The sequence below is a fragment of the Mobula birostris genome, chromosome 8 (genome assembly GCF_030028105.1).
Source record: "Mobula birostris isolate sMobBir1 chromosome 8, sMobBir1.hap1, whole genome shotgun sequence".
NCBI lineage: Eukaryota > Metazoa > Chordata > Chondrichthyes > Myliobatiformes > Myliobatidae > Mobula > Mobula birostris.
Window position 1 is genome coordinate 49,631,592 of NC_092377.1, and position 27,364 is coordinate 49,658,955.

Below are 27,364 nucleotides of genomic sequence, written 5' to 3' on the forward strand. Positions count from 1 at the left end.
CCTTTACTAGAGTAATTCTGGAAATGAAGGCAATGGTATGGAAGAGACAAAATGCTTTTCTTTGAGGAGAGTTGACAGTATCCTGGTCATCTGTACATGGTTTAAGAAGAACCTTTGCCTAAGGAGGGTGGAGTTTCCAAAATATTAGTACATGAGCCTTTTGAGTGTATCCAGACTGTACCTTACAGTTTTAAAGTCTTGTGCATCACCACACATAAACTACACACCCTCCCTGGGACCAATGTAATCTCTTATGAGGTTAAATGGAATATATAAACCAAGATGATTAGAGGAAACATAGCACTGGATAATTTATCTCTGACCCCACTGGGGAATTGAAACCAGCCCAGAAGACCAGTCTGGCCCGAACGATAGCTCTGGCTCGTATAAGGTGATCTCTTCTGTGGCCAGTAGTAGCTTTGGTACTGTACCCATTTGAAAATAATTACTGTACCGTTTATTGAAAGGCTTGGGCCAGATTCAAGGTCTACTCTTCTCTATGGAGAAAAGAAAATCTCAGTGTTTAATCTACTTCTATTTTACAGATTTTCAGTTTATGATTCTCTAGTTCACCCGTCCTTAATAAAATGCGTCTACTAAAACACATTCTGTTCTCGCTTTTATAGATCTCAAGAAAGCCTTCTTTAATTGTACACTCCAAGAGATAGAATCGATGCAGCCCATAAATATAGACAGGTGCTAATATCTTTACCCCAACACCAACAGCGATATAGAAGTGCTCCCGCAGGATCACAAAATGAATCAGGGCAGTGTAGGAACCTAATGTACAACTCAATCAAGCTCATTTTGATCGAGCAAGCTTTCCACTGTTTGACGCTGTAGTGTTATTCTTTTACTTTTCCATCTTAATTTCGAGCGACTCAGTCATTTCTTCTGGGAAACAGGCGGTTCGCTTTGATAGGTTTGTTCTTCTGGATACGCCCAGGACATGGCTTTGATGAACTGTCGCTATAGTACAGCATGTTCTTTGTGGGTGGGAAGGGATGAATATACTTGCACGCAGTTGAACTGTCTTTTCAGATACACTACGCAAGTAGAGAAATTTGTAAAGCGTAAGGAGAACTTTTGACTACTTTGGAGTTCGTGACAGGTAAAATAACGCGATGTTTACGGTGAGTTGGGTACGGGGAATATTCCGGTGGAAGCCGTTAAATCTAATTTTATTCTATTGCTTATACGGTTTATGGATGAATCTGAAACGAAGCCCAAATCCGGTTATTGTGTATTGTTTTCAGTTGAGCCGGTGAATTACTATTTTAATCGGGATATGCCAATTAACATTTTTGAGCAAGTCAGCTTCTAGACTGAGCAATGTCAGTAACTATCGTCTGGTGTTACTTTTAGGAAGAATCGGGTAAAAAAATTCGTGCCTCGAACTGTGTGTCTGATTGAGGCTAGGCAGCCCAGCGAATATTCTACCTGATAGTGTGGAAGTTCGGAGATTTCGACTTTCCTAAATTTAAAACCAAAACACGTGACTTGAAATTTGGCATACGCATTCCAAGAAGAAATTTGTTTTTTTTTACTTGGACAATGTGAAACTCTCAGAACTGCTTTTCCTTTTACAATTACATCAAAGCGTGAAGTTTTTTTTGCCAGATCGATGATCGATGGCAAACGGCGTGCTAGACATCTCCCTCAGTACTTGACTCCAGCTCCGTACACTGGTTCAATGGGAAATCCGGCCTCTTGAGAGCATGCTACGCTGAACTCCTTTCGTTTGCAATCAGTTAGAGCTGTGCATGTGTTTACACATAAATCTGATTATTTGGATGCCATGTCTGGGTTAGATTCTGCAGAGCTCCTTGCACATGATCCAGCCAACAGCAGCGGCTCGGCCCGGGCGTCTCAGGTCAGTAGAAAGTCTCTCTCACACTATACGTATTGCACTGTGCAGGTCATTTGTCACTGCATATTGTAAAGCAAGATCTGGTATTTGGACTCTAGGACTGTGGTGGCGATAACAAGAAACTTCGAAGAAGGGAAAAAAACAGAATCGCTGCGCAAAGAAGCCGGAAGAAACAGACCCTGAAGGCAGATAAACTACACAAGGTATAGCTCTGAGCCGCAGATCCAGCGGTGGCCCGCTCATTTGCGGATAATGAAATGAATTAACCCCAAACTGCAGTTCTAAATGCTATTAGACATAACGAAACAATATCAGTAAGTTTCAGTAATGTCGCCCTTTTAAGATATCTAGCAGTAATTGATTTAAAGCTGTATTTGAAGGTCCAGTAAATGTATGTCTAATGCGGGTATTCGTGCGGACTGGCCCACTGGCAAAGCTATGACTTCCTTTAAAATTTCTTACATTGTGTGGGGAATTGTCTTTCATCGAATTTATCTGGACTGTGACTGTACATTTCCAAACCATGGAAGAGCCTATAAGAAAGAATTCTGCCATTAAATGTGTCATATGCCAGGTTCCTGAATATTGAGGCGTGAGACCGTCACGGCTTTAATTGGCCTTGGCCTTTACTAACCGCAAACCTAGTTGTTTGGGAAATTTCCCAGGCGCTAACATTCATGCACTTCGTAAACTCAATGTGATTAGGAGCCTGATAATATAAAGTAGCTATGCTACAAAAGGTTTGTTTATTTTATCATTTACAGTAACATTGGGGGGGGGAGCGCAGAAAATCTTAATCATTAAATTATTTATTACACAGAGGGAGGCCACTCCGTCAATTCTGTCTGTGTTAGTCGGATAAAAAGCAACCCAACCTAATCTAGCTATCCAGCTCTGCGGGTCACAAATCTAATTGTGCACGGGCAAGTACTGTTTAAATGTAGTAGTAATTGGTTCTGCCTGTACTACATTTCAAAGTAGTCAGTTTTGGATTCCTGCCACCCTCGGGGTAAATAAAAATCTCATCTCAAAATCAGAATGGGAATCAGGTTTATTGTCACCGGCATGTGACGTGAAATTTGTTAACTTAGCGGCAGCAGTTCAATGCAATAAATACTCCAGAAGAGAGAAAAACCCTAATAATAATAATAATAATAAGTAAACAAGTAAGTCACTTACATTATACGTATATTGAATAGATTTAAAAACGTGCAAAAAAACCCCCCAGAAATACTGTTTAATTTTAAAAAAGTGAGATAGTGTCCAAGGGTTCAATGTCCATTTAGGAATCGGATGGCAGAGGGGAAGATGCCACTTTTAATTATTGCCTTTGTTTTTTGACTCGTTTGCCAAAGTAAATAGGTCTTATTTATACAACTTAGTTAAGTCTCTCCTCAGACTCCTGTATTTCAGAGAACACAGTCCCAGCTTGTCTGTTCTTTCCTTGCAGGTATAATCTTGTGTAATGTCACAGCACCCTCTCCTGTGCAATCACCTCTTTCCTGTAATAAGTTTCCTACAGAAGCTGGAAATCTTGAGCAACACACTAAATGCTGAAGGAACTCAGTAAGTCAGGCAGCACGTATGGAGAGGAGTAAGCAGCTGAGGTTTTGGTTCGAGACTCTTCATTGGGACTGGGAAGGAAGGGGGAAGTAGCCAGAATAAGAAGATGGGGGGAAGCAAAGGAGTACAAGCTGGCAGGTCATAGAAGGGTCTCAGCATCTGACGGACCTCTTGTCTTTATGATTTGCTGCTCCATGGCAAAGTCTTTTCAAGGTGTACACCTCTGAAGAAGTTGAAATCTTCTCTTTGATGGAAGCTCAGTGAGATATCCTCTGTGATCTCTGCTGCTCTCTAGCTCTTTGTTTACCCCCCTCCCTACCCACCCACCTTCCCTGTCAAGTGATTTCACCTATCAGCTGCCCAGCTGGTACACCTTTCCTGCTGTCTAAAGCTCTCCTGGTCACTGCCAATACAGGGCCACTTCTGAACAAGCCTTTTAACCATGCCCTCTGCACTTTGGCTAAATTATTAACATATATTACAAAAAAGGGGTTGATGTATTGAGCCCTGTGGAAGCCCTGGCTGTCCAGTCATAAGGACACCAGCCGTGCTTTATCACTTGGTTCTCGCCGCTGAGCCATTCCTGTAGGCGGACTTTAGGGATCTAAGAAAAAGATAAGAAGCAAAGCCTCAATAGACGATTGAGGGACTGTGGTTGCTCCTCTTTGTTTTTCAGGTCATAGTGGGATTGAAGGATTTGTGATACAAAAGGTATTATGTAAACAAGTATTACAGGTTCACAGCATTTGACTTTTTTTTAATGGCCTCTTTATACATGCCTTGCATGCAAGTGTTGTCTTTCCTGATTCATTTCTCACGCTTGAAGTATTTATCAAAAGCCAAGGCTCTTCAAAAGCTAATCACTCTAGATGACAGAGATATGATATATCAACAGGTAGATAGGGTTGTGAGGAAAGCTTTTGGCACAATGGCCTTCATAAATCAAAGTATTGAGTACAAGAGATGGGATGTTACACTGAAGGTGTTTAAGACATTGGTGAGGGTTAGTTTGGAGTATTGTGTGCAGGTTTGGTCACCTACCTATAGGAAAGATGTAAATAAGGTTGAAAGAGTACAGAGAAAATTTACAAGGATGTTGCCAGGTCTGGAGGACCTGAGTTACAAGGAAAGATTGAATAGGTTAGGATTTTATTTCTTGGAACATAGAAGATTGAGAGGAGATTTGATAGAGGTATACAAAATGATAAGGGGTATAGATAAGGTAAATGCAGGAAGGCTTTTTCCACTGAAGTTGGGTGGGTGGGACTACAACCAGAGGTCATGGGTTAAGGGTGAAAGATGAAACGTTTAAGGAGAAGATGAGGGGGCACTTCTTCATTCAGAGAGTGTGGAACGAGCTGCCAGCACAAGTGGAGCATGCGAGCTCGATTTCAATGTTTAGGAAGCTTGGATAGGTGCATGGATAGTAGGGGTATGGAGAACGAAGGTCCCAGTGCAGGTCAATGGGAGTAGACAGCTTAAATGGTTCAGCACAGACTAGATGGGCCTAAGGGCCTGTTTATGAGCTGTGTGTCTCTATGACTCTAATTGTTGTAGTACTGTACAATCATATCTATCTTGTTGGCTTTTCCTTATGACTGTAATTAGGATTAATTAATATACCATTTCTTAGAATTGTAAGCTCTGAAAGTTACACTGATGATGGAATCTTTCCCCCCTTGTTTGCTTCAGATGGTCACTGACAAATATGGTAAAGTATTGGTTAAATGCGAAGTAAAACTCTGTTTAATCTATCTTTTAATCAGACTTGAATTCTCGAACTGCTGAACAAAGATAACTAATTCATTACTGTATTCTTGATCTTGGAGTGCAGACATTTACAGGTACATGCTCAGTCTACAAACTTGTGCTGAGAGCATGGCTTGACTTTCTGCCCTCTACACAATAAGGAGTTACCCTTATTAGAGTGGAGAAGCTGCTTCTGAAGTCCAGGAAGAGGGAGGCTGGGGAGGCAATGCAGTTGCTCAGGAATGAGGCCTGGACTCCGGCTGACACAGTGAGCATGGCCATTGTTGGGCTCCTTGTGTTGACAGAATGCCTGGATCAGATTCTCTTGTATCACCCCCGACTGGAATGTGATGAAAGCTGCTGTCTACCATACCCCCCCACTCCCACTTTGTTCAGCTGTAAACTCCCTCAATCACGTGAATTGACTGAAATACTTATAACATTTTAAATCTGTGGGAATATAAAACGTGGGAGTCAGAGTAGGCCAATATTTACTTTGCTCTGCTGTTGAACATCAAAGCTCACTTTAAGCAACACACACAAAATGCTGGAAGAACCCAGCAGGTCAGGCAGCATCTATGGGGAGAAATGAACAATCGATGTTTGAGCTGAGATCCTTCATCAGGCCTGGAAAGAAAGAGTCCAGAAGCCAGAAAGCAGACCTTAATCCCACTTTCCCATCTTGAGCTAGATCTGTGAATTCCCTTAGTGTTGGGGAAAAAAAATCATTCACCACATCTTGTATATTCTCAGCAACCAGTGTTCTGTAGCGTAGAGAATATCTGAGATATACAACCTTGGCACAAAACAATATCTACTCATCTTAGTCTGAAATATCCACCATCTTATCCCAAGTACACGACTTATAGTTCTAGATGATCTAACTGGAGCAAACTTTAAAAGTGTTGAAGTGTACAAAAGGATGGATGTTATGTATTTACAGTAGATTTCCTATATTTCCCTGTTCATAAAAACATTGTGGATAATGTTTAGAAGTGATAAACAATGGCATATTTTTTATGAACTTAGTACATATAAGAGGATGTAAGAGAAATGTCAACCTATCTATTTACAAAGCAAAGTACACAGATATTACTATTGAGATAAAACTGACACCGTGGGTACACTTTAAAGCTCTTATCCAGATGTTCATACATTAAATGAAACTATAATGAATATTGAATTCATAACCTGGGTAAGTATTTGCCTGATATTTAGCATCCCTTGCCATCAAATGAAACATCAAAAGACTTCATTATTTTAAAGGACTCTATCTGATTATCCCTCAGCCTTCTCTTTACTAGAAGAAGGAACCCAATGTTATTCAGTTTTTACTGCTTAGTTGCAGTATGCCCCTCCACTGAAGGAAGAGCAGAGACACATTTTAAGGTAAATTAGGTCTTCAAGCATGCTACTCCGCTACTAATTTCCCATCAATTAGTGACAATCCACTTCCTGTGATGTTTGTAACTTCATTCTCATACGTTCTTCATTGTTACATGTCGAAACTGAAGGAAAAAGAGCATTTTCATGCATGGATATTTTAATCTTTGATTATTTAGCAAACAAGGCTACAATGATCAAGAATTTTTTTTATTCCATGACTTACAATGGTTTGCATTTTGGCACATTAACAAGTGCAAGTCTTCCCCAGCTTATGAACATCCAATTTATGTAAAGCCAGTACATACAAACAAGCATTCTGGGAGCGTGGTGGTATGGGCTTGCCTGCCACTGTGATGCTGCAAGCATTTTCTACCACCAGGGAACCGGCTCACAGCTGCGCTTCCAACTTGCAAACTGCTCAAAGGAATGGAGTCCTGTCGTAATATGACAGTTGTGATAGTTTAATTATGCTTGTAGATCTCTTAGTACTTTATCTCTGGAAAATCAGGGAAAATATAAGTTATGTTCTAATTATATCATAGATATAGAGGAGTGCTTCTTTTTACAGTTCTGAAGCTCAGCTGAGTGGTTGAATTGTGGAGCTGCAGGTGTGACTGAGTCATGCATTGATGGTGCCCAGTTTGATATGAGTGCAGGCAGCAACTTCAATTCATTATTGATAGGTTCATGACAGAGAAATAAACTGATGCCATCACAACCTCAGTGCAGATCATGACTGGCCAACTTAAAATCAGGCGTTAGTTTTTACAGAGCTAACTGAAGTCCAAAATTACGATATCTCATCCTTGGATTTTAAGTAAGGAGTTATAAATGTTTGGGATTTATTTATTTACTGCTTTTCCATTTAGCTAGATCACTTTGGTCAAAGTGTCTTTCAATTAATGTGCAAAAGATGCTATGAAAATTCAGTGAATTCCGGCTAATTGGGACACATTGGGACCAGTATATTTTGGCCCAATAAAGCAATTAGCCGAAGTTTCATGGAAATATTAAAAAGTCATTTTTAAAAGGCATGCAGTAGTTATAGGGGATTCCATAGTGAGGGGAACAGACAAGAGATTCTGCGAGCCGGACAAGGATACCTGGATGGTGTGTTGCCCCCCTGGTGCCAGGGTACAGGATATCTCAGATTGGGTCCAGAGTATTCTGAGGAGAGAGGGCGAGCAGCCAGAAGTCTTGGTACATGTTGGTACCAATGACATAGACAGAAAAAGAGAGGAGGTCCTGAAGGAAGATTACTGGGAGCTAGGAGGAAAATTGAAAAGCCGGACCTCCAGAGTAATAATCTCAGGGTTACTGCCTGAGCCACGCACTAATGATGGTAAGAATAGCAGAATTAAGCAGATGAATGTGTGGCTAAGTAACTGGTGCAGGGGGCAGGGCTTCAAATTCTTGGATCATTAGGATCTATTTTGGGGAAGGTATGACTTATACAAAAACGATGGGTTACACCTGAACTCAAAGGGTACTAATATCCTGGTGGGATTGTTTAATATAGCTGTTAAGAAGGGTTTAAACTAATTTGGTAGGGGGAAGGAAACCAGGGTGTTAGGGTCAAGGAAGAGGAAAATAGAAATAAGTCAAAGATACTGTGCAGCAAAGATGGCAAGAAGGACAGGCAGGTGAATAGACAAGATAATTTGCTGTGCGATAGAAATATAGCAAAATCAGTAACAGATACCGATCTAAATGTACTGTACTTAAATACACTCAGCATTAGAAATAAAGTGGATGACCTTGTTGTACAGCTACAGGTTAAAAGATATGACATTGTGGCCATCACCGAGTCATAGCTAAATGATGGATGTGATTGGGAGCTGAATGTCCAAGGATACACAGTGTATAGGAAAGATGGGAAGGTAGGTAAAGGGGGTGGCGTGGCCCTGATGGTAAGTAACGATATCAAATCAATAGAAAGAAGGGACATAGGATCAGAAGAGATAGAATCCTTATGGGTCGAGTTAAGAAATGGCAAGGGTAAAAAGACACTAATAGCAGTTATATACAGGCCTCCAAACAGCAGCTGGGATGTGGACTACAAGTTACAGCTGGAAATAGAAAAAGCGTGTCAGAAGGAAAATATCAAGATAATTATGGGGGATTTTAATACGAAAGTGGATTGGGAAAGTCAGGAAGGTACTGGATCTCAGGAGAGGGAGTTTGTAGAATGCCTACAGGATGGCTTTTTGGAGCAGCTTGTCCATAAGCCCACCAGGGGATCAGCTGTTTTGGATTGGGTGCTGTGTAACGGTCCTGAGGCGATTAGGGAGCTGGAGGTAATGGAACCCCTTGGAAGTAGTGATCATAATATGATTGAGTTCAGTTTCAAATTTGAAAAGGAGAAGCTGGTATCAGGTGTATCGATATTTCAGTGGAACAAAGGAAACTACAGTGGTATGAGAGAGGAACTGGCCCAAGTAGATTGGAAAAGTAAGCTAGGTGGAGGGACGGTAGAGCAGAATTGGATGAAATTCCTACAAGAAATGAGGAAAGTGCAGGAAAAGTATATTCCAAGAAAAAAGAAAATCATGAATGAAAAAATGGCACAAATGTGGCAATGAGAGAGGTTAAGGCTTAAATAAAAGCAAAAGAGACGGTGCACAAGGAAGCAAAGATTAGTGGGAGAACTGAGGACTGGACAACTTTTTAAAACTTACAGAAGGAAACTAAGAAAGTCATCAAGAAAGAAAAGATGAATTATGAAAGGAAGTTGGCAATTAACATAAAAAAGGATACTAAGAGTTTTTTTAATATATGAAGAGTAAAGGAGTTACACAGGTAGATATAGGACCGATTGAAAATGATGCTGGAGAAATTATAATGGGTAACAAAGAGATGGCAGAGGAACTAAATGAGTATTTTGCATCAGTCTTCACAGTGGAAGACATTAGCAACATACCTGATAGCCAGAGGTCTCAGGGAATAGAATTAGGTACAGTCAAGATTACTAGAGAGAAAGTGCTTGGGAAACTGAATGGACTAAGAATAGATAAGTCTCCCGGACCGGATGAGGTGCACCCATGGGTTCTGAAGGAGGTGGCTTTAGAGATTGTGGAGGCATTGGAAATGATCTTCCAGGAATTAATAGACTCTGGCATGGTTCCGGAGGACTGGAAGGTCGCAAATGTAGTTCTACTATTTAAGAAAGGAGGGAGGCAGCAAAAAGAAAATTACAGACCTATTAGTCTGACATCGGTAGTTGGAAAAGTTATTGGAGTCGATCCTCAAGGACGAGGTTATGAAATACCTCGAGGTGCATGACAAGATAGGCCCAAGCCAGCATGGTTTCATGAAGGGAAGATCCTGCCTCACCAACCTATTGGAATTTTTTGAGGTAATCTCAAATAAGATTGACAAGAGAGAGGCTGTGGATGTTATATATTTAGATTTTCAAAAGGCCTTTGATAAGGTGCCACCTAAGAGGCTGCTTAATAAGATGAGAGCCCATGGAAACACAGGAAAGATATTGGTATGAGTGGAGCATTGGCTGATAGGCAGAAAGTAAAGGGTGGGAATAAAGGGATCCTCCTCTGATTGGTTGCCAGTTACTAGTGGTGTTCCACAGGGGTCGGTGTTGGGGCCACTTCTTTTTACAATGTATATTGATGATCGATGATTTAGATTATGGATTAAATGGCTTTGTGGCTAAGTTTACGGATGACACCAAGATAGGTGGAGGAGCAGGAAGTGTTAAAGAAACGGAAAGGTTGCAGAGAGACTTGGTCAGTTTAGGAGAGTGGGCAAAGAAATGGCAAATGAGATACAATGTTGAGAAATGTACGGTTGTACATTTTGGTAGAAGAAATAATCGGGCAGATTATTATTTAGATGGGGAGAAAATTAAAAAATCAGAAGTGCAAAGGGACTTGGGGGTCCTCGTGCAGGATACCCTAAAGGTTAACCACCAAGTTGGATCGGCGGTAAGGAAAGCGAATGCTATGTTGGCATTCATTTCAAGAGGAATGGTGTATAAGAGTAAGGAGGTGTTGGTGAGGCTCTGTGGGGCACTGGTGAGACTGCATTTGGAATACTGTGCAGATTTGGGTCCCGTATCTTAGAAGGGATGTACTGATGTTGGAGAGAGTTCAAAGAAGATTTACGAGGATGATTCCTGGAACGCAGGGGCTAACATATGAGGAGCATTTGTCGGCTCTTGGACTGTATTCATTAGGGTATAGAAGAATGAGAGGGGATCTCATAGAAACATTTTGAATGTTGAAAGGGTTGGACAGAGTAGATGTGGAAAGGCTGTTTCCCTTGGTGGGTGAATCCAGGACAAGAGGCCACAGTCTTAGAATTAGAGGGTACCCATTTAAAACAGAGATGAGGAAAAAATTTTTTAGCCAGAGGGTCGTGGATCTATGGAATTTGTTGCCACATACAGCTGTGGAGGCTCAATCATTGAGGATGTATAAGGAGGAGATTGATATGTATCTAATTAGTCAGGGTATCAAGGGATATGGGGAAAAAGCCAGAAATTGGAACTAGATGGGAGAATAGTTTAGCTCATGTTGAAGTGGTGGAGCAGACTTGATGGGCCGAATGGCCTACTTCTACTCCTTTGTCTTGTGATCTTGTGGTCATAAAAGAGATAAACTACCTTTTAACTGAGTAATGAAATAGGTATTTAAATGAAATACAGAAAAGAAATTGACTAGCTATAACACTAGCAATACCACTGTACTGACAAATTGTGTATTAGTTCCTGAAATTGATCGATGGAAGAGTTCATCCAGTGTACACTGCTGTGTTCCTTTGATTGACTGTAAATGAACAAAATCAGCACAGACGCCAAGTGCAAAAATCAATCTATTATGCTATTCATTGCTTTCTTTGAACCTAATTGTGTTGCATTTTTGTAGCCAAGGGAACAGTTCAGCATGGTATGATGAAAAAAGACCTGTTTCATCAGCATTGAAGATATCATCTGCACAAAATTTTTGAAGCAAGTAGGGGAGTTTTGTAGATTTCCACATTTCTGCAATTACAACTTTAGCACCATCTTTCCCACTGTTTGCTTTCTTGAATTTAATGTGGTGCCAACATTTCCATCTTCTTAGCTAGCTCCTCTGACTTATTTTTCAAATATTAGTCTACTGACATGCATACCTCATCCAGTTACAATGGAAAATCATTGATTGAGATCCTCCTAAACAACTGGATACCTACCTTCTTGCTTTTCCTTCTCAGATGTTCCCCGTTGTCCCTTGAATAATGCATATTCTTCTTGCAGTTTATCTCGCAGATTTTTTAAAATTTCAAAATATACTGTATTCAAAATTAAATATATACAATAAACCATTCAATAACTTTTCATTCTTTACATACGTTTCCATTATAGTCAGTACATATCCGTATTTATAGCCACCCATGTGCAACTCCAGCAGTCCAGCTTACCATATCATTGTTGAGGGGTATACTCCCCGCCCCCGACCCCTCCCACTCCCACGGGTGGAGAAACCTATACTGTGGTCCTTCCCCACTGGGCCCTTGCGGTGTATCAAGCATGTAATTGTAGATTTCGGCACTGCAGTTATCTCTGTTAGCTGACGATGAGTGGTGTTTGGAGGATAGCTTTTAATTTAGTAGAGGAGGGTAATTTTTTCAGCTGATGTCATTTTCTTGTGCCATCTTGGCAAGGATCTGAATTATTAAAAAAATTAATAAAACAAAGCTATCAGAAATCAAGCAACACACATCAAAGTTGCTGGTGAACGCAGCAGGCCAGGCAGCATCTCTAGGAAGAGGTACAGTCAACGTTTCGGGCCGAGACCCTTCGTCAGGACTAACTGAAGGAAGAGCTAGTAAGAGATTTGTCTTGACAAACCTTCGTTAGTCCTGACGAAGGGTCTCGGCCCAAAACGTCGACTGTACCTCTTCCTAGAGATACTGCCTGGCCTGCTGCGTTCACCAGCAACTTTGATGTGTGTTGCTTGAATTTCCAGCATCTGCAGAATTCCTCGTGTTTACTATCAGAAATCAATGCTCTTTGAATTTGCGTCCATCGGCCCAAATGGATAACATAACACAAGCACACACAACTGGTGTTATTTAAAAACTATTCACTCTAAGGACAATGTAGTGTCTAATGGCCACACAAATGCACGTGACTGACACTAGTTAGAAACTGATTGGCAAGTTTCCTGTCCCAGTTCAGCGGCGTGGTGTCCCAAATAAACAAAGGGAATACCAGCTATCTTATTGATTAGTTTTTATTCTTTAAGAGTTGTCCCAAATAAGCGGCTGCCCTGATTAACTGATGGCCCAATTAACCGGAATCCATTGTATATTAAGAAAGCAGACAACCCAATAGTATTGTCTGGATTAGAAGCTGACGCCGACTAAATGCCCACTGTAATGGTGAGCTTCATGAAAATATCAATTGCAAGATGTCTGATCTTGCTTCATCTGAAATGATTACACGTTGTCCACTGTTAGCTTGTTGGGTGCTCCGGTTAAACCAGCTGATGGATTTCTTTCATGGGTTTATTGTTTCCTTCTCAGTTGTTCATAAAGTATGGTGAAAAGTGTTAGTTCACTCGACCACAGTCTTCTGGTTTTTGTCCCTAGTTTCCACTGACTGAAGTGATTGGGAATGAGCCATACATTTGGCCTCAGAAGCCAACACTTACCCTTTCCCTCACTGTAAAACTTTATTTTTATCTTTTATAATTTGATAATTAAAGATGCTTAACCAGACTGTGGGTTCCTTTTGGTATTCCACAAAATATGTAACATGGGTTAAAACACAGGTGCATGAAGTGTGAATTAAGTATTAAAAAGCCTGGCACTCACAGGTGGGTATTTTTCAGTAAAACATTGCTCTATTGCGTATTTTACAGATACCAAAGAGTTTTACAATTTTGATTAGTTTTAGCAGTTGGTTCACTTTGTAAGAGCATGATACTGTGAAAAATTACTGCCTGCTTATTTTTTAGAGCAGTGCACTGTGATTTTGAAAAAGATTGAGCTGGCTACTTGAAAGTATATAATTGGCCTTGCTGTCTGAGAGTTTATAGGACAGGGAGGGCAGAGGGGCTGACATCATTGCTTGATGATCAGTGCTCCGTTTTGTATCTGGGACAGGCTGTCATTCAAAGTGCTGGAAGAACTCAGCAGTTCAGGCAGCATTTATGAAGGGGAATAACAGTCAAAGTTTTGGGTGAAAACCCTTCATCAGGACTGGAAAGGAAGGGGGCAGAAGCCAGAATAAGAAGGTGGAGGAGTCCAAGCTGGCAGGTGACAGGTGAGGGTGAAGGTTTGTGGGTAAGAGAAGGGGGAGGTTGTGAGCAGCTGAGAAGTGATAGATGGAAGAGGTAAAGGAGTGAAGAAGAAAGAATCTGACAGGAAAGAATAGCGGACTGTGGAATAAAGGGGGTGGAGTTGGGGAACCAGAGGGAGGTGAAGAGGGGTGAGTGGCCCACCAGAAGGAAGGAAAACCAAAAAAGGAGTGGGGGAGAGAAGCAGAAGGGTCTCGGCTTGAAACGTCAACTGTTTATTTACCTCCAAAGATGCTGCCTGAACTGCTGAGTTCCTCCAGCATTTCCTGTGCGCTGCTTAAGATTTCCAGCATCTGCAGAATACTGTAATATCCCTACAAGAATCTGAGGGTAAAATCCTAGAGTAATTAACAATCTATATTTTCTCAGCTCCTGAATTCATATTCTTTCAAGTGATAGGAGCTAAGCAAATTGTATATTTTTATTATATTAATAGAGGCATGTTGAGTTTGAATTTAGGCTAAAATATGACACAGACAGAAGGAGAAACCTTTTAGGCCATTAACATAGCTCTACAAGAAATAGGTGAATAGATTTTTACCAATGTTTTTACCAAATGCAAAGCATCACCACATGATTTTGTTATTAAAATAGAAAATTATGACAATTTAGATCACAGGTTAGGTGATGAAGATGATGATTCAAAATGCTCCTCCCTGCTAGGATTTAGGGCTTTTGTTGGTTTGGTACTCATAAGCTTTGACACATTAGGGAAATTTTGAGAATACTGTTAATTACACCCATGCAATTACATGGACTTAAGATTGCTCATAGACAGGGGAAGTGAGCTGAAGCGTGAATTCACTTTTACTGACATTGTTGTCCTTCTATTGGAAAACGAGCCTTTCAGAGAAATTATGCAAATAATGAAGATCTCAAAAAAGAAACACAAACTGTAAGTTACAGTGCTGGTTACTTAACTAGTATTCCCCATTAGACTGTGAGATAAGGGTGCTGTATAGATTCACACAGAGACCAGGAGCTGCAAAAAGGCACAACAATTTATGACAGTTGCTTCTCAAGCTGTGTCAGTCTTGCAACGTATACAACAAATTAATCTCATGATGCAGCACTTAAAGGAACACTTTACTGAAAGGAAAGCAGAATGTTATCTATATTTACAAATACTTATCTAACCAGGCACATGTCTTTTCATTATATCAGACCTCCATAATGATGTATAAGTGCACCTAAGCCTCACTTCTGTACCCCTTGGTTATCTCCAAAAATGAGACCTTGCACGTGGATTCTGACCCTTTGTATCTGTATGCAACAGGAATGAAGGTGATTCCAAAGTAATAGTAGAAGAGATAGTTGAGACATTTAAGTTAAACATTCACAAGACAGAGCTATAATAAATGTTGGCTGAACTTGAGGTGGGTAAGTCTCCAGGACTGGATGGGATTTTTCCTTGGATCCTCAAGGGTTCTTTGGATATGGAGCGGTGTCAATATATGGAGATTATTGCTTCCTGGTTCAAAACGCTGAGTATCGATAGGCCCAGTCTAGAAGTCAAACAGTATAGTCTTGCGGCAGGGAAAACCTTTAGAAATAATGACCCAGGAGATAATTAATAGTCAAGAAGAGGAAAATGGATTAATTAAGACCATAAGATATAGGAGCAGAATTGGGCTATTTGGCACATCAAACCTGCTCGGCCATTTCATCAAGGCAGATCCAATTTTCCTCTCAGCCCCAATCTCCTGCCTTCTCCCCATATCCCTTCATGCCCTGGCCAACCAAGAACCTATCAAACTCTACGATAAGTATATATAAAGATTTGGCCTCAACAGCTGTCTGTGGCATAGAATTCCACAGATTCACTAATCTCTGGCTAAAGAAATTCCACGTCATCTCAGTTCTAAAAGGACACCCCTCTATTCTGAGATTGTGTCTTCTGGTCTTAGACTCTCCCACCATAGGAAATATCCTCTCCACATCCACTCTTTCAAGGCCTTTCACCATTTAATTGATTTCAATGAGGTTACCCCTCATTCTTCTGAATTCTAGTGAATACAGGTCCAGAGTCATCAAACACTCTTCATATGACAAGCCATTCAATCCTGGAATCATTTTCATGAACCTGCTTTGAACCGTCTCCAGCTTCAGCACATCCCTTCTAAGATAGGGGTCCAAAACTGCTCACAGTACTGCAAGTGAGGCCTCACCAGTGCTTTATAAAGTCTCAACATTACATCCTTGATTTTATATTCTAATCCTTTTGAAATGAATATTAACATTACATTTGCCTTTCTTACCACAGACTCAACCTGCAAATTAGCCTTTAGGGAATCCTGCAGAAGGACTCCCTATTTTCTCTACACTTAGAAAATAGTCAACCCTTTCATTTCTTCTGCTGCGGTGCATGACCATATACTTCCCAGCACTTCAATCCATCGCTATTTCTTTGCTCATTCTCCTAAACTGTCTAAGTCCTTCTGTAGCCTCCCTACTTCCTCAAAACTACCTGCTCCTCCACCGATCTGCATATTGTCTGCAAATATTGCAACAAAGCCATCAATTCCATTGACATATAACATAAATCATAAAACATAAATAAATCATTGACATATAACATAAAAAGAATCGGTCCCAAAACAGACCCCTGTGGAACACCACTAGTCACAGGCAGCCAACCAGAAAAGGCTCCCTTTATTCCCTTTCTTTGCCTCCTGCCAAACCAGCACTGCTTTATCCTTACTAGTATCTTTTCTGCTATACTATGGGCTCGCAGCTTGTTAAGCAGCTTCATGTCTGGCACCTTATCAAAGCTTTCTGAAAATTCAAGTACACAGCATCCACCGATTCTCCTTTGCCTATCCTGCTTGTTATTTCTTCAAAGAATTTCAACAGATTTGTTGGGCAAGATTTTCCCTTGAGGAATCCATGCTGACTATAGCCTATTTTCTCACGTGCCCTGACCCCGCATCCTTAATAATCGACTCCAACATCTCCCCAACCACTGAGGTCAGACTAACTGGCCTATAGTTTTGTTTCTTCTGCCTCTGTCCCTTCTTGAAGAATGGAGTGTCATTTGCAAGTTTCAAGAATCTAGTGATTCTTGAAAGATCATTATTAATACCTCCACAATGTTTTCAGCCACCTCTTTCAGAATGCTAGGATGTACACCATCTGCTCCAGGTGACTTATCAACCTTCAGACCTTTCAGTTTCCCAAGAACCTTCTCTCTAGTTATGGTAACTTCACACACTTCATGGCCCTTGACACCTGGAACTTCCACCATACTGCTGCAAGACAAGGCAACACTGACTTGTTATGGGCAAATGTGTACTTGATGCCCAGTGCATATTTGGTGAGCCAAAGGCCTGTTTTAGTGCCACATCTCTCCAGGACTCTAATCATATTTAACCAGATTGATAAAATAACAGGTAGACTTCCAGAAAGCTTTTAACAACTATAACTTAGCAGTCATATCATCAAAGTTGAAGTACTTGGCAGAAAGGAGGTATTGAGTGTTTAACATAGAAACACAGAAAACCTACAGCACAATACAGGCCCTTCGGCCCACAAAGCTGTGCCGAACATGTCCCTACTTTAGAACTACCTAGGCTTTACCCATAGCCCTCTATTTTTCTGAGCTCCATGTAGCCATCCAGGAGTCTCTTAAAAGTCCCTATTGTTTCCGCCTCCACCGCCGCTGCCGGCAGCCCGTTCCACTCACTCACCACTCTCTGCGTAAAAAAACTTACCCCTGACATCTCCTCTGTACCTACTTCCAAGCACCTTAAAACCATGCCCTCTCGTGCTAGCCATTTCAGCCCTGGGGAAAAGCCTCTGACTATCCACGCAATCAATGCCTCTCATTATCTTGTACACCTCTATCAGGTCACCTCTCATCCTCCGTCGCTCCAAGGAAAAAAGGCCGAGTTCACTCAACCTATTCTCATATGGCATGCTCCCTAATCCAGGCAACATCCTTGTAAATCTCCTCTGCACCCTTTCTATGGTTTCCATGTCCTTCCTGTAGTGAGGCGACCAGAACTGAGCACAGTACTCCAAGTGGGGTCTGACCAGGGTCCTATATAGCTGCAACATTACCTCTTGGCTCTTAAACTTAATCCCACAATTGATGAAGGCCAATGCCTTCTTAACTATAGAGTCAACCTGCGTAGCAGCTTTGAGTGTCCTATGGACTCGGACCCCAAGATCCCTCTGATCCTCCACACTGCCAAGAGTCTTACCATTAATGCTATATTCTGCCATCATATTTGACCTGCCAAAATGAGCCACCTCACACTTATCTGGGTTGAATTCCATCTGCCGCTTCTCAGCCCAGTTTTGCATCCTATCAATGTCCCGCTGTAGCGTCTGACAGCCCGCCACACTATCCACAACACCCCCAACCTTTGTGTCATCGGCAAATTTACTAACCCATCCCTCCACTTCCTCATCCAGGTCATTTATAAAAATCACAAAGAGAACAGATCCCTGAGGCACACCACTGGTCACCGGCCTCCATGCAGAATATGACCCGTCCACAACCACTCTTTGCCTTCTGTGGGCAAGCCAGTTCTGGATCCACAAAGCAATGTCCCCTTGGATCTCCTTACTTTCTCCAATAAGCCTTGCATGACATACCTTATCAAATGCCTTGCTAAAAATTAAAAATTAAGAATAAAGTCAGCCAAGTAATGAACAATGAAGTTTCATAATGAATAGAGATATTGAACTCTGGTTAAGAAAAAGAAGGAGACAAACTTAATCAATTGGGAACTAGTGAATCTCTTGATGACTACAAGAAGAGTACAAGTGCACTTAAGAGAGAAGTAAAGACAGTAGAAAGAGGATATGAGAACGATCTGGCAGGCAAGGTGAGGAACCAGAGAAAATACATAAGATTTTTAATGAATATTTCTCTCCCTTTATAATGTGGAGAAAACAATGGAAGCTAAAGAAATAGAGAAAATGAGTGGTGTTGTCGTGGTCCACATACAATTTAGCAGGGAGGAGGTTTCAGAGGCCTTAGAGTGCATCTTCAGGGCCTGACCTAGTGCATTCTCAGACCTTTTGGGAAGTTAGAGGAAAAATGTTCCGGAGGCCCTTGCAGAGATCTTTACTGATCACGGTTGAGGTTCCAGAGGACAGGAGAGTGGCTAATGTGGCACCACTGTTTAAAAAGGATAGCAAAGAGAAGTCAGGAAACTGCAGGCCAGTGAGTCTGACATTAGTGGTGGGGATGTCAACGGACAGTATCTACCAATATTTGTAGAAAAAATGATGGTGGATTCTGGACAGTCAGCATGGTTTACTGCATGGGAAGTCATGTCTGATAAATCTCTTGGAGTCCTTCGAGGAGGTAGTCAAGAAGGCAGATGGATGTGGTCTATGCAGACTTAGAAAGATCTTTGACAAGGCCCCTTCATGACAGCTAGTCTGGAAGGTTAGTTCACATGTGATCCAGAGATGGATAACGGATTGGCTTCATTATTGGTTCAGTGATAGGAAGCAGAGGGCAATGGTCGAAGGTATTCTTCACAGACTACTGGTGTCTAAAGGTGTGACACAGGGGTCAATGTTGGGACCCTTGTTTGTAATTTATATAAAGGATAGGATGTGAATATATAAGGCACGGTTCGTAAGTTTGTGGATGCTAATAAAATAGGTGGTGTTCTAGGTAATGTGGAAGGTTATAAAAAATACAGGGGGATCTTGATCAACAAGTTATGTGGCTGAAAGTGGATAAATGTGAGGTATTACATTTTGGGAGATCAGTGTGGCCCAGAAAACAACTCTCAGCAAAAGCTACAAAATTGCTACTAAATTAATTTCTTGAAGACACAGAGGATCCTATTTTAAGGGTTTACTTCCTGAAAGCACAGAATGTGCCCTCCTCCTTTCCCCTTTCCATACAGATGAACACAGCTCGTAGCTAGCAAACATCATCAGATGCTGTATATGTGTATACATGCTTTAGTTCAAAATGAGGCTTAGCATTAAAGCTAAACTCTTCCCTACCTGTGGTCTCCTGAAGAGAAGTTGACAAGACTGGTTTGTTTGAGCTTTTATTCTCCAAGGTCTTAAGCATGGCCGTGAAGAATCAGAGATGCATTGTAGTAAGAGGGGCGCAAATCAAGGATCACTTCTCAGGTCACTGTCTGAAGTAGATCTGTGGAGTCATTTCAGCTGTTATTATCCCTAAAATAATATTCAATTAATAGATTGACAAAAATTGCTTAAGTCGTAACCCTGAATGTAATTCATTGGATGTAAAATGCTTTGGGATTTCCTAAGATTGTGAACGGCGGTTTGAGAACACAAGTTCTTGTTTTTCACATTTTCTATTGAATAGTATTAGTGTTACTTCTTGGCCTGCCGTGTTGCATTTAAGTGTGTAATATTATATGAATTTTCTATGGAATATCTTAAATAGGATTCCTTTTTTTTGCACATCTTCCCAGCTGGTCAGAATAGCGGGGGCCAGAGAATGAGTTACTCTGTTGCCTGCAGGAAGAATGGAGGCCAAGAAAGTTTTGGAAGGAGACTAAATTGTAATGTTTTGTCATCAAATGAAACTTGAAGAGTAAAATAAAATCTGCTGATGCTGGTAATCTAAAAGAAAAAAACAGAGAACATCCAAAGATACTTCCCTTCCTACTTTGATGCAATGCTTTTTCATTACCCGATCTACTGTAGATTAATAAAAAACATGAATGACTGAAAATCCATGGGGACTGGCCCTTGCTTTTACAGTAAGGTAGTGGCCACTTATTATTTCCTGTGCTGATCTTGCTTGAATTTGGGAAGAGCCGAGAGACCACCTTATTAACATTGCACCACGTGGACTTGCCAACTCCCACCCACTAGAACCTGCTCCTTTATAAATGCTGTGAGCACACACCCTGATGTTCAGCCCCGACCTAGCGTCCCCACTCCTCACCATGGAGGAGGAGCAGTACAACACTAAGCAGTACAGCACTAACTCTGGCTCTGGCAGCCAGAGAAAGCATGATCTCCCAGTGGCCACACATTTTAATTCCACATCCCATTCCCATTCTGACATGTCTATCCACGGCCTCCTCTACTGTAAAGATGAAGCCACACTCAGTTTGGAGGAACAACATCTTATATTCCGTCTGGGTAGCCTCCAACCTGATGGCATGAACATTGACTTCTCTAACTTCTACTAATGCCCCACCACCCCCTCGTACCCCATCTGTTATTTATTTTTATACACACATTCTTTCTCTCACTCTCCTTTGACCCTCTGACTATACTCCTTGCCCATCCTCTGGGTCCCCCCCCCCCTTTGTCTTTCTCCCCGGGCCTCCTGTCCCATGATCCTCTCATATCCCCTTTGCCAATCACCTGTCCAGCTCTTGGCTCCATCCCTCTCCCTCCTGTCTTCTCCTATCATTTTGGATCTCCCCCTCCCCCTCCCACTTTCAAATCTCTTACTAACTCTTCCTTCAGTTAGTCCTGACGAAGGGTCTCAGCCTGAAACGTCGACTGTACCTCTTCCCAGAGATGCTGCCTGGCCTGCTGCATTCACCAGCAACTTTGATGTGTGTTGCAACACTAAGCTTGAGCTTTTTCTAACAATCCACGTCTTACTTCTCAGCTGGCTTATTTTGCTCAGAATGGCCCATCTCCTACCATCCTCCCTGAATTCCAGTCTACTGGATGAGTGTTAGTTTCATTTGGCCCGATAAAGTTTTGTTACAGCACAGAAAGGGGTCAACCATCCCAGCAGGCCTGTGTCAGGTAGCTCAGCCTCTTCCAATATCCAGACCCTAGAACCTTCTGAGCCATTGATATAGACTCACATCGTTGGTATAGATCAGGTCATGCTGGAATCAAAGCCAAAGAAATCTAACAATGAATAAACCAATCTATTTCTAATTGTAGATTAAAAAAAGACTAATCCAGAAATCGATCCAGCTTTCTGTCCTGAAAAAATGCCTATTCTATTTTTTTTAATAATCTTTTCCTCTTTCATCTTTTACTGTCCGTTCTCTTCTGCCCTCTCCCCACCCACCTGACGGCTGTCATCTCTAACCATGTTTCTTATAATTGCTTAGGTAAATCTTTATGTTTATGTAAAGGTTAACAAACCAATTATAATTTCTGTCTGCTCTTTTGATTCCCAATGTTACACATGTATGAGCAATTCACTTGTAATGATCATGCACTGAAAATATGTGTGAATGAAGGCTTTCACCCCAATTTCCTCTTGTTTTGAACTCTGGTACTGTAAGATTAAATTCCCAGGCAACTTGACTGAAGCTAATTTTAATGATTAATATTCTTTTAGCTTACTCATTTTTTTAAAATGGGTTTGAGTTCCTCTTCTTTAAGACTTGCTTTTTTTTTTACAGGAATATGAAGGGCTGGAACAGGAAAACACTGCGCTAAAAAGGGAAATAAGGAAACTTAGTGAAGAAGTGAAACATTTATCAGATGCTTTGAAAGATCATGAACGAGTATGTCCAATGATACACTGTACCATGAACTTTATCACAACACCCAGACCTCACCCTAGCATAATCGCCAGCTGTTTATCTCATGAAGGCCAAAGTGGAGTCTCATAGATGGCTCAAGCAATGAAGATTTAAATTTGGTATTTTTTTAGTGAGAACTTAACATATATATTCATATTTTGAAGTATATTTGATTCTTGTATGCAGTCTATTGTCCTAAGTATTGCCTTTATGATAGTCCTAATTGTGACCTAAATGATGCTGCTGTGGTCCTGTACACTGTTTGGCCAAGCCTAAGGATACAAGTTTTGCAAGCTTATTATTCAGTGTGTACTTTTTGCTTAGCTTAAACTCACCCTATTGAACAGGAAGAAAGTATTTTGAAAACGTGCAGCTTTTTTTTTAATATCTTGGACGTTTTTGGTGGAAAAACTCCCCACAAGTCAAATGCAGCATTTGCAATTTTTTTTCAACAATTATGTACTTGAAGCATGGTTGGTACATTGGGGCACAAACTCTCAGGGATTCTAATTTGAAACACATAAGGTGGGGGGTTATATGGGAGGCAGGGTTTAAGGGTTGGCACAACATCGTGGGCCGAAGGGCCTGTACTGTGCTGTACTATTCTATGTTCTATACATAATCAAAATTTTGTTATGTTGAAACCAACACGAAAAGAAAAAAGCAGTGTTCAGTCCACTGAGAAACTGATAACTGAACAAGTTACATTTTGTGACCATGTGCCCTAGAGAAACACTGAAACACCGCATGGGTGTTTCAATTCCTCTAAGCTTGAAGGAACCAAACTCTCAGGATTCTGCACCGAATTATTTACACAGAGCTATTTCTAAATAGCCTAGAATTGTTCAGCTTTTATCTCATCATGGATATTAATAAGGAATACTATTCAATAGCCTCTGAATGTGGTGCCACCTTTATGTAAAATGAATTGTCTTCTTAGATTCTGAGTGGTTTACTTTCTGATGTAGATGAACTGTTTTGATGATGTTTTACAGCTAAAACACAAATGTCTGGAAGTATGAGGCCCAAAAATTCACCCTGCACTGCCCACAGCTCCACTGAGCGAACTTACATAATGATCTATCAGCTTTCTATTCACTTATTTTGGTTGCCAATGTTCAGCTGTCCAGTGATGAACTTTTCCACGACACCCAGACCACATTTTAATGCTTTGAACAATTAATATTTAAAATCTCATCCCACTATTTAATGGGCTAACAATTCCACTTTCAAAGAAACAAGAGGAAATTCTAATGCATTTGTGAAGAGTTCACATAATGATTATCTTGAGCCTTAAGCCTGATTTATACTTCTGCTTCAACTCGATGCCGTAGGTACTGCGTCGCTGCAAACCCTACACAAAGCCTACGCGGATCCCTACGCCAGAGCCTGACGCGCACCTCTCCCAAAACGTAACTGCACGTCGCAGCAACACAGACCGCAACAACTGTGATTGGTCCACTTGGTAGCATCGCATCTCCTCCTACACTGCAATAGCTTCCCATTGGCCGACTGAAGGGCAGGGAAGGAACTCTGGCTGCAATGCTTTCCATAAAGCTTTACAGACCTCTGAAATTATGGACACATTTCGCTTTTACGAAAAAAAACGCTCGCTTTAAACTTGTTTACCCCGAGAAAGACTTCCATGACCATGAAGCCTTGCGGGGGCAGGTGTGTGCGCATGCACGACGTGCACGAATTGCAGAGCAACGCAGACACACCAACACACAAGTATAAATGCTCACAACGCATGTCGGTCACTTGCGTAGGTTCCCACGTGGAGTTGATGCAGAAGTATAAATCAGGCTTTAGTAGAGCCATATGGCACAAACTGTTACATTTCGATTATCTGTTGTATTTTTTAATATGTGTGAATGATTATGTGGCTTTCATTGGATTACATCGATTGCTGTGTTTTTATGCCTGCTATCAGCAAAATGACCTCATGTGACCTCGATTAAATTGAAAAAGCAGGTAATGTATTAGATATTGCTCAGTGGTCTGCAATCATGATGCAGCTGCTTAAATGATGAGGAGTGCATCTGATTGTAGTCAACTGGTAGAATGAATTCTTTCTCTGCCTCCCCAAGGATTGATCAGCCCATCACTGCATCAAAAATCTTTGCAAGGTGCAGAGTGGAAACTTGCCTCACCTAGGTAAGAGAGTGCAAAACAAGGTTGATTGCCAAAGTAGTTGGTCTCATCCCAAAAAATTTCTTTTGTTCTCTGAAATTTGTAGAATAAGTAGAAAATGTGAGGAAGAAGTCAGCTCATTCTGACTTTGTAGATGCATAAACACACAAAGTTTACTTCAAACCTCACAGAGAAGCATCCAAGTAAAACTGTCCAATTGCAATCTGAGTGATGATGCCTACAAAACAATATGCTTTGGTGGCTATTTCTGCCTTCATCAATTTTTGTACATAAATATACTTTGGCTTCAATCAGTGTCTTAAACATGCTTTCTGCAATTTGACGGTTATCTGGAGTATCAACTATTTTCATCTTTGAAGCCTATTTGATTCTGATAAGTCTTGAACAGGAAGGGTACACAGGGTGTGAATAGAATCTTTTTTTGTGTGCGAGCATCTAGAGCCAGGGGTCAATGTTTGACAATAAGGAGTCACTTAGTGAAGGCAGATATGAGGGTTTTTATTTCCTCGAATGGTTGTGAGTTTTCTGAATAAACTTCCTTGTAAAGCAGTGGGAGAAGTGTCTTTTACTATTTTTGCCCTAAAAGGCGGCGGTAAGCAGGCATTGAGAAGTTTTTGGAGATGGGCACTAATGCAGAGTTCAGGTTCCAGTTAGATCATCCATGACATATGGCAGAGCAAGCATGACAAGCAGAGTTAACTTGCTGCTAGTCCTTGATCCTATATCGCAAGCCCTCTGCATTCCAATTTGATCTACTTTTAATGAAAATGGTCTAGAAATTTTTGGGGAAAGTATCTCACACCTAAAGGTTTGCTAATTGTGTCTGAATTATAAGGCATTAACAATACCCCAAATTACTGTGATACTGCATTTACGATATTTACAATATTTGGCCGGTTCCTGCTTCAAGGTAAGGGTAAGTATGTCAAATGCTTGGAATTTCAGAAACCCACCTAGATACTCATGACAGAAGTCATGGAATGTACCCTGACGCTATCCAATGGCACGACATATGTTCCTGGGGTTATGCCAAGGACTGATCAGTTGGGCTCCAGTCTGTCCTGCCAGCAGTCTCTGATAGCAATCCTGACAGGACGTAAAAGACTCTGAAGTGTGTCTGTCATGTCATGCGAGGCCCACTAGCCCATTTTTCATCATCCTCCCTATCGAAGTCCAGTGATCATTTGACGCTTGAAGTCTGAGCTGAACCAGTTTCTAGGTGTAGCATCTTGTAAGAGGAAATCAGAGAATAGTTAAAACAGCTGAAGATGAAGACTGTAGAGGGTGGTGCTGTCAAACAGGATTGCTCGATTCTGTAGACTGAGTAGCCTGATCCTCCACTATAAGCTTCTGTAATTCTATGAAGATAGCATCAGTATTTGGAGCAGCAGCTAAGCAAAACTACCACTGGATGTGCCAACTTGTTAGCAGTTGATGAACTCACTGCGGATTTGCAACTCTGCATCTTTCTGCCTGCTGCCCCAAAGCCTAGTTAAACAATTCTCACTGTCATCTCCAAGTAGATTCTGATCATTTGTTCAATTCAATACCATCTACCCTCTTCAGTATTTGGAGATTATTTATGTAATTCAGAATAATTTGATTGAATTACTACAATTCTACATAATTAAGTATTCAGTGACATTTTATTGATAATCTTTTAAATGCACAAATAAGACCTAATTTTAAAATGTTCTTCACAATAAACTGTTGAATCATTTCAATTATTTGTGGTGAGTTATGGTGATGAGTTATATGTAAACTGTGTTTCTCCCTTCTATTCTTACTCTTCAAATATTCTTATTATTAAGCTATTGAATTAGATAAAGGCAACTCGATTGATTTCTTAAACGCTCATCAATAGATTAAAAAAGATAAATTCTTCAAAAGCTTAAATCTTATTGAAGCTTTCAATGAGTTTCTGTTAGATTTTTCTCGTGAATGTTCATTTTGAAACTGATGTAAAAAAATTATTTCATTTCGATATATCCTTTCAGTTGTGTGTAAAACTGCATTCAATGGATTTAATATAAATATGGAGGATAATAATGAATGATTATGTTAAGTTTTGGCTGTTGCCGCTCAACTAGGCATCAGGAGCAACAGAGTAACGTCACAGAATTGTTCCTTTAAATTTCACAGGAATGTGAATTCTTCTTTTCAGGAAACGGAGTAGTATGCTGTTATGATTGCATTTAACATGTAAGCTCAATAGTATTTATTTATATATTTATTGAGATAGAGCACAGACAGCTCCTTGCTGTCCATCAGGCTATGCTGCCCAGCAACCTCTGATTTAACCCTTATCTAATCACGGGACAATTTACAATAACCGATTGCCCTACCAACCCTCACATCTTTGGACTGGAGCACCTGGAGAAAACCCATGTAGCCACAGGGAGAAAGCACAAACTCCGCCAGACAGCAGCAGGAATTGAACCCGGGTCACGGCTACTGTAAAACATACTGTGCCAGGCCTTAAGGCTCATCAAAAGCCTCAGGTATTCTTACTTGAGGTTCTGATGAATTACCTACACATGAGATTCATCATACAGTAAATTCACAGATGCGGATAGAATAGTCGTTATGGAATGCAAACAGTTATGTTCCAATACATCTAGCAACACAGTTTAAGGGTTTGACGTTCATTCTCATGATTCCAAACATTTTCTCGCAGAAGCATAGTTCAAAGGCGAAATTGAGTTTATTGTCATAAACACAAGTACGTGTCTGCACAGTTGCAATGAAAAACTTAGCTTGCAGCAGTATCACGGGCACATGGCATCACAAAAGTAGCATTCACAGGAAAAATAAAACAAATTATATATAAATTTTATGAGAAAGAATAGAATTACAGCAAAAGAAGTCCATTGTAAATTGAT

At 40.8% G+C, this 27,364-nt stretch overlaps 1 protein-coding gene across 3 annotated transcripts; it reads left to right on the plus strand.

The window, feature by feature from the left end:
* The first annotated feature begins 983 nt into the window (after positions 1-983).
* batf3 (basic leucine zipper transcription factor, ATF-like 3) lies at positions 984-26,209 on the plus strand. Of its 3 annotated transcripts, none has more exons than XM_072265164.1 (4): positions 984-1,133; positions 1,366-1,873; positions 1,969-2,073; positions 22,206-26,209. In XM_072265164.1, exons 2-4 carry the CDS (start codon positions 1,799-1,801, stop codon positions 22,416-22,418), a joined length of 393 nt encoding a protein of 130 aa, XP_072121265.1. In that variant the 5' UTR covers positions 984-1,133; positions 1,366-1,798; the 3' UTR covers positions 22,419-26,209. The 3 variants fall into 3 exon arrangements, with proteins under 3 accessions (XP_072121265.1, XP_072121266.1, XP_072121267.1); XM_072265165.1 differs by having other exon boundaries at positions 984-1,111; XM_072265166.1 differs by lacking the exon at positions 1,366-1,873.
* Positions 26,210-27,364: the final 1,155 nt, after the last annotated feature.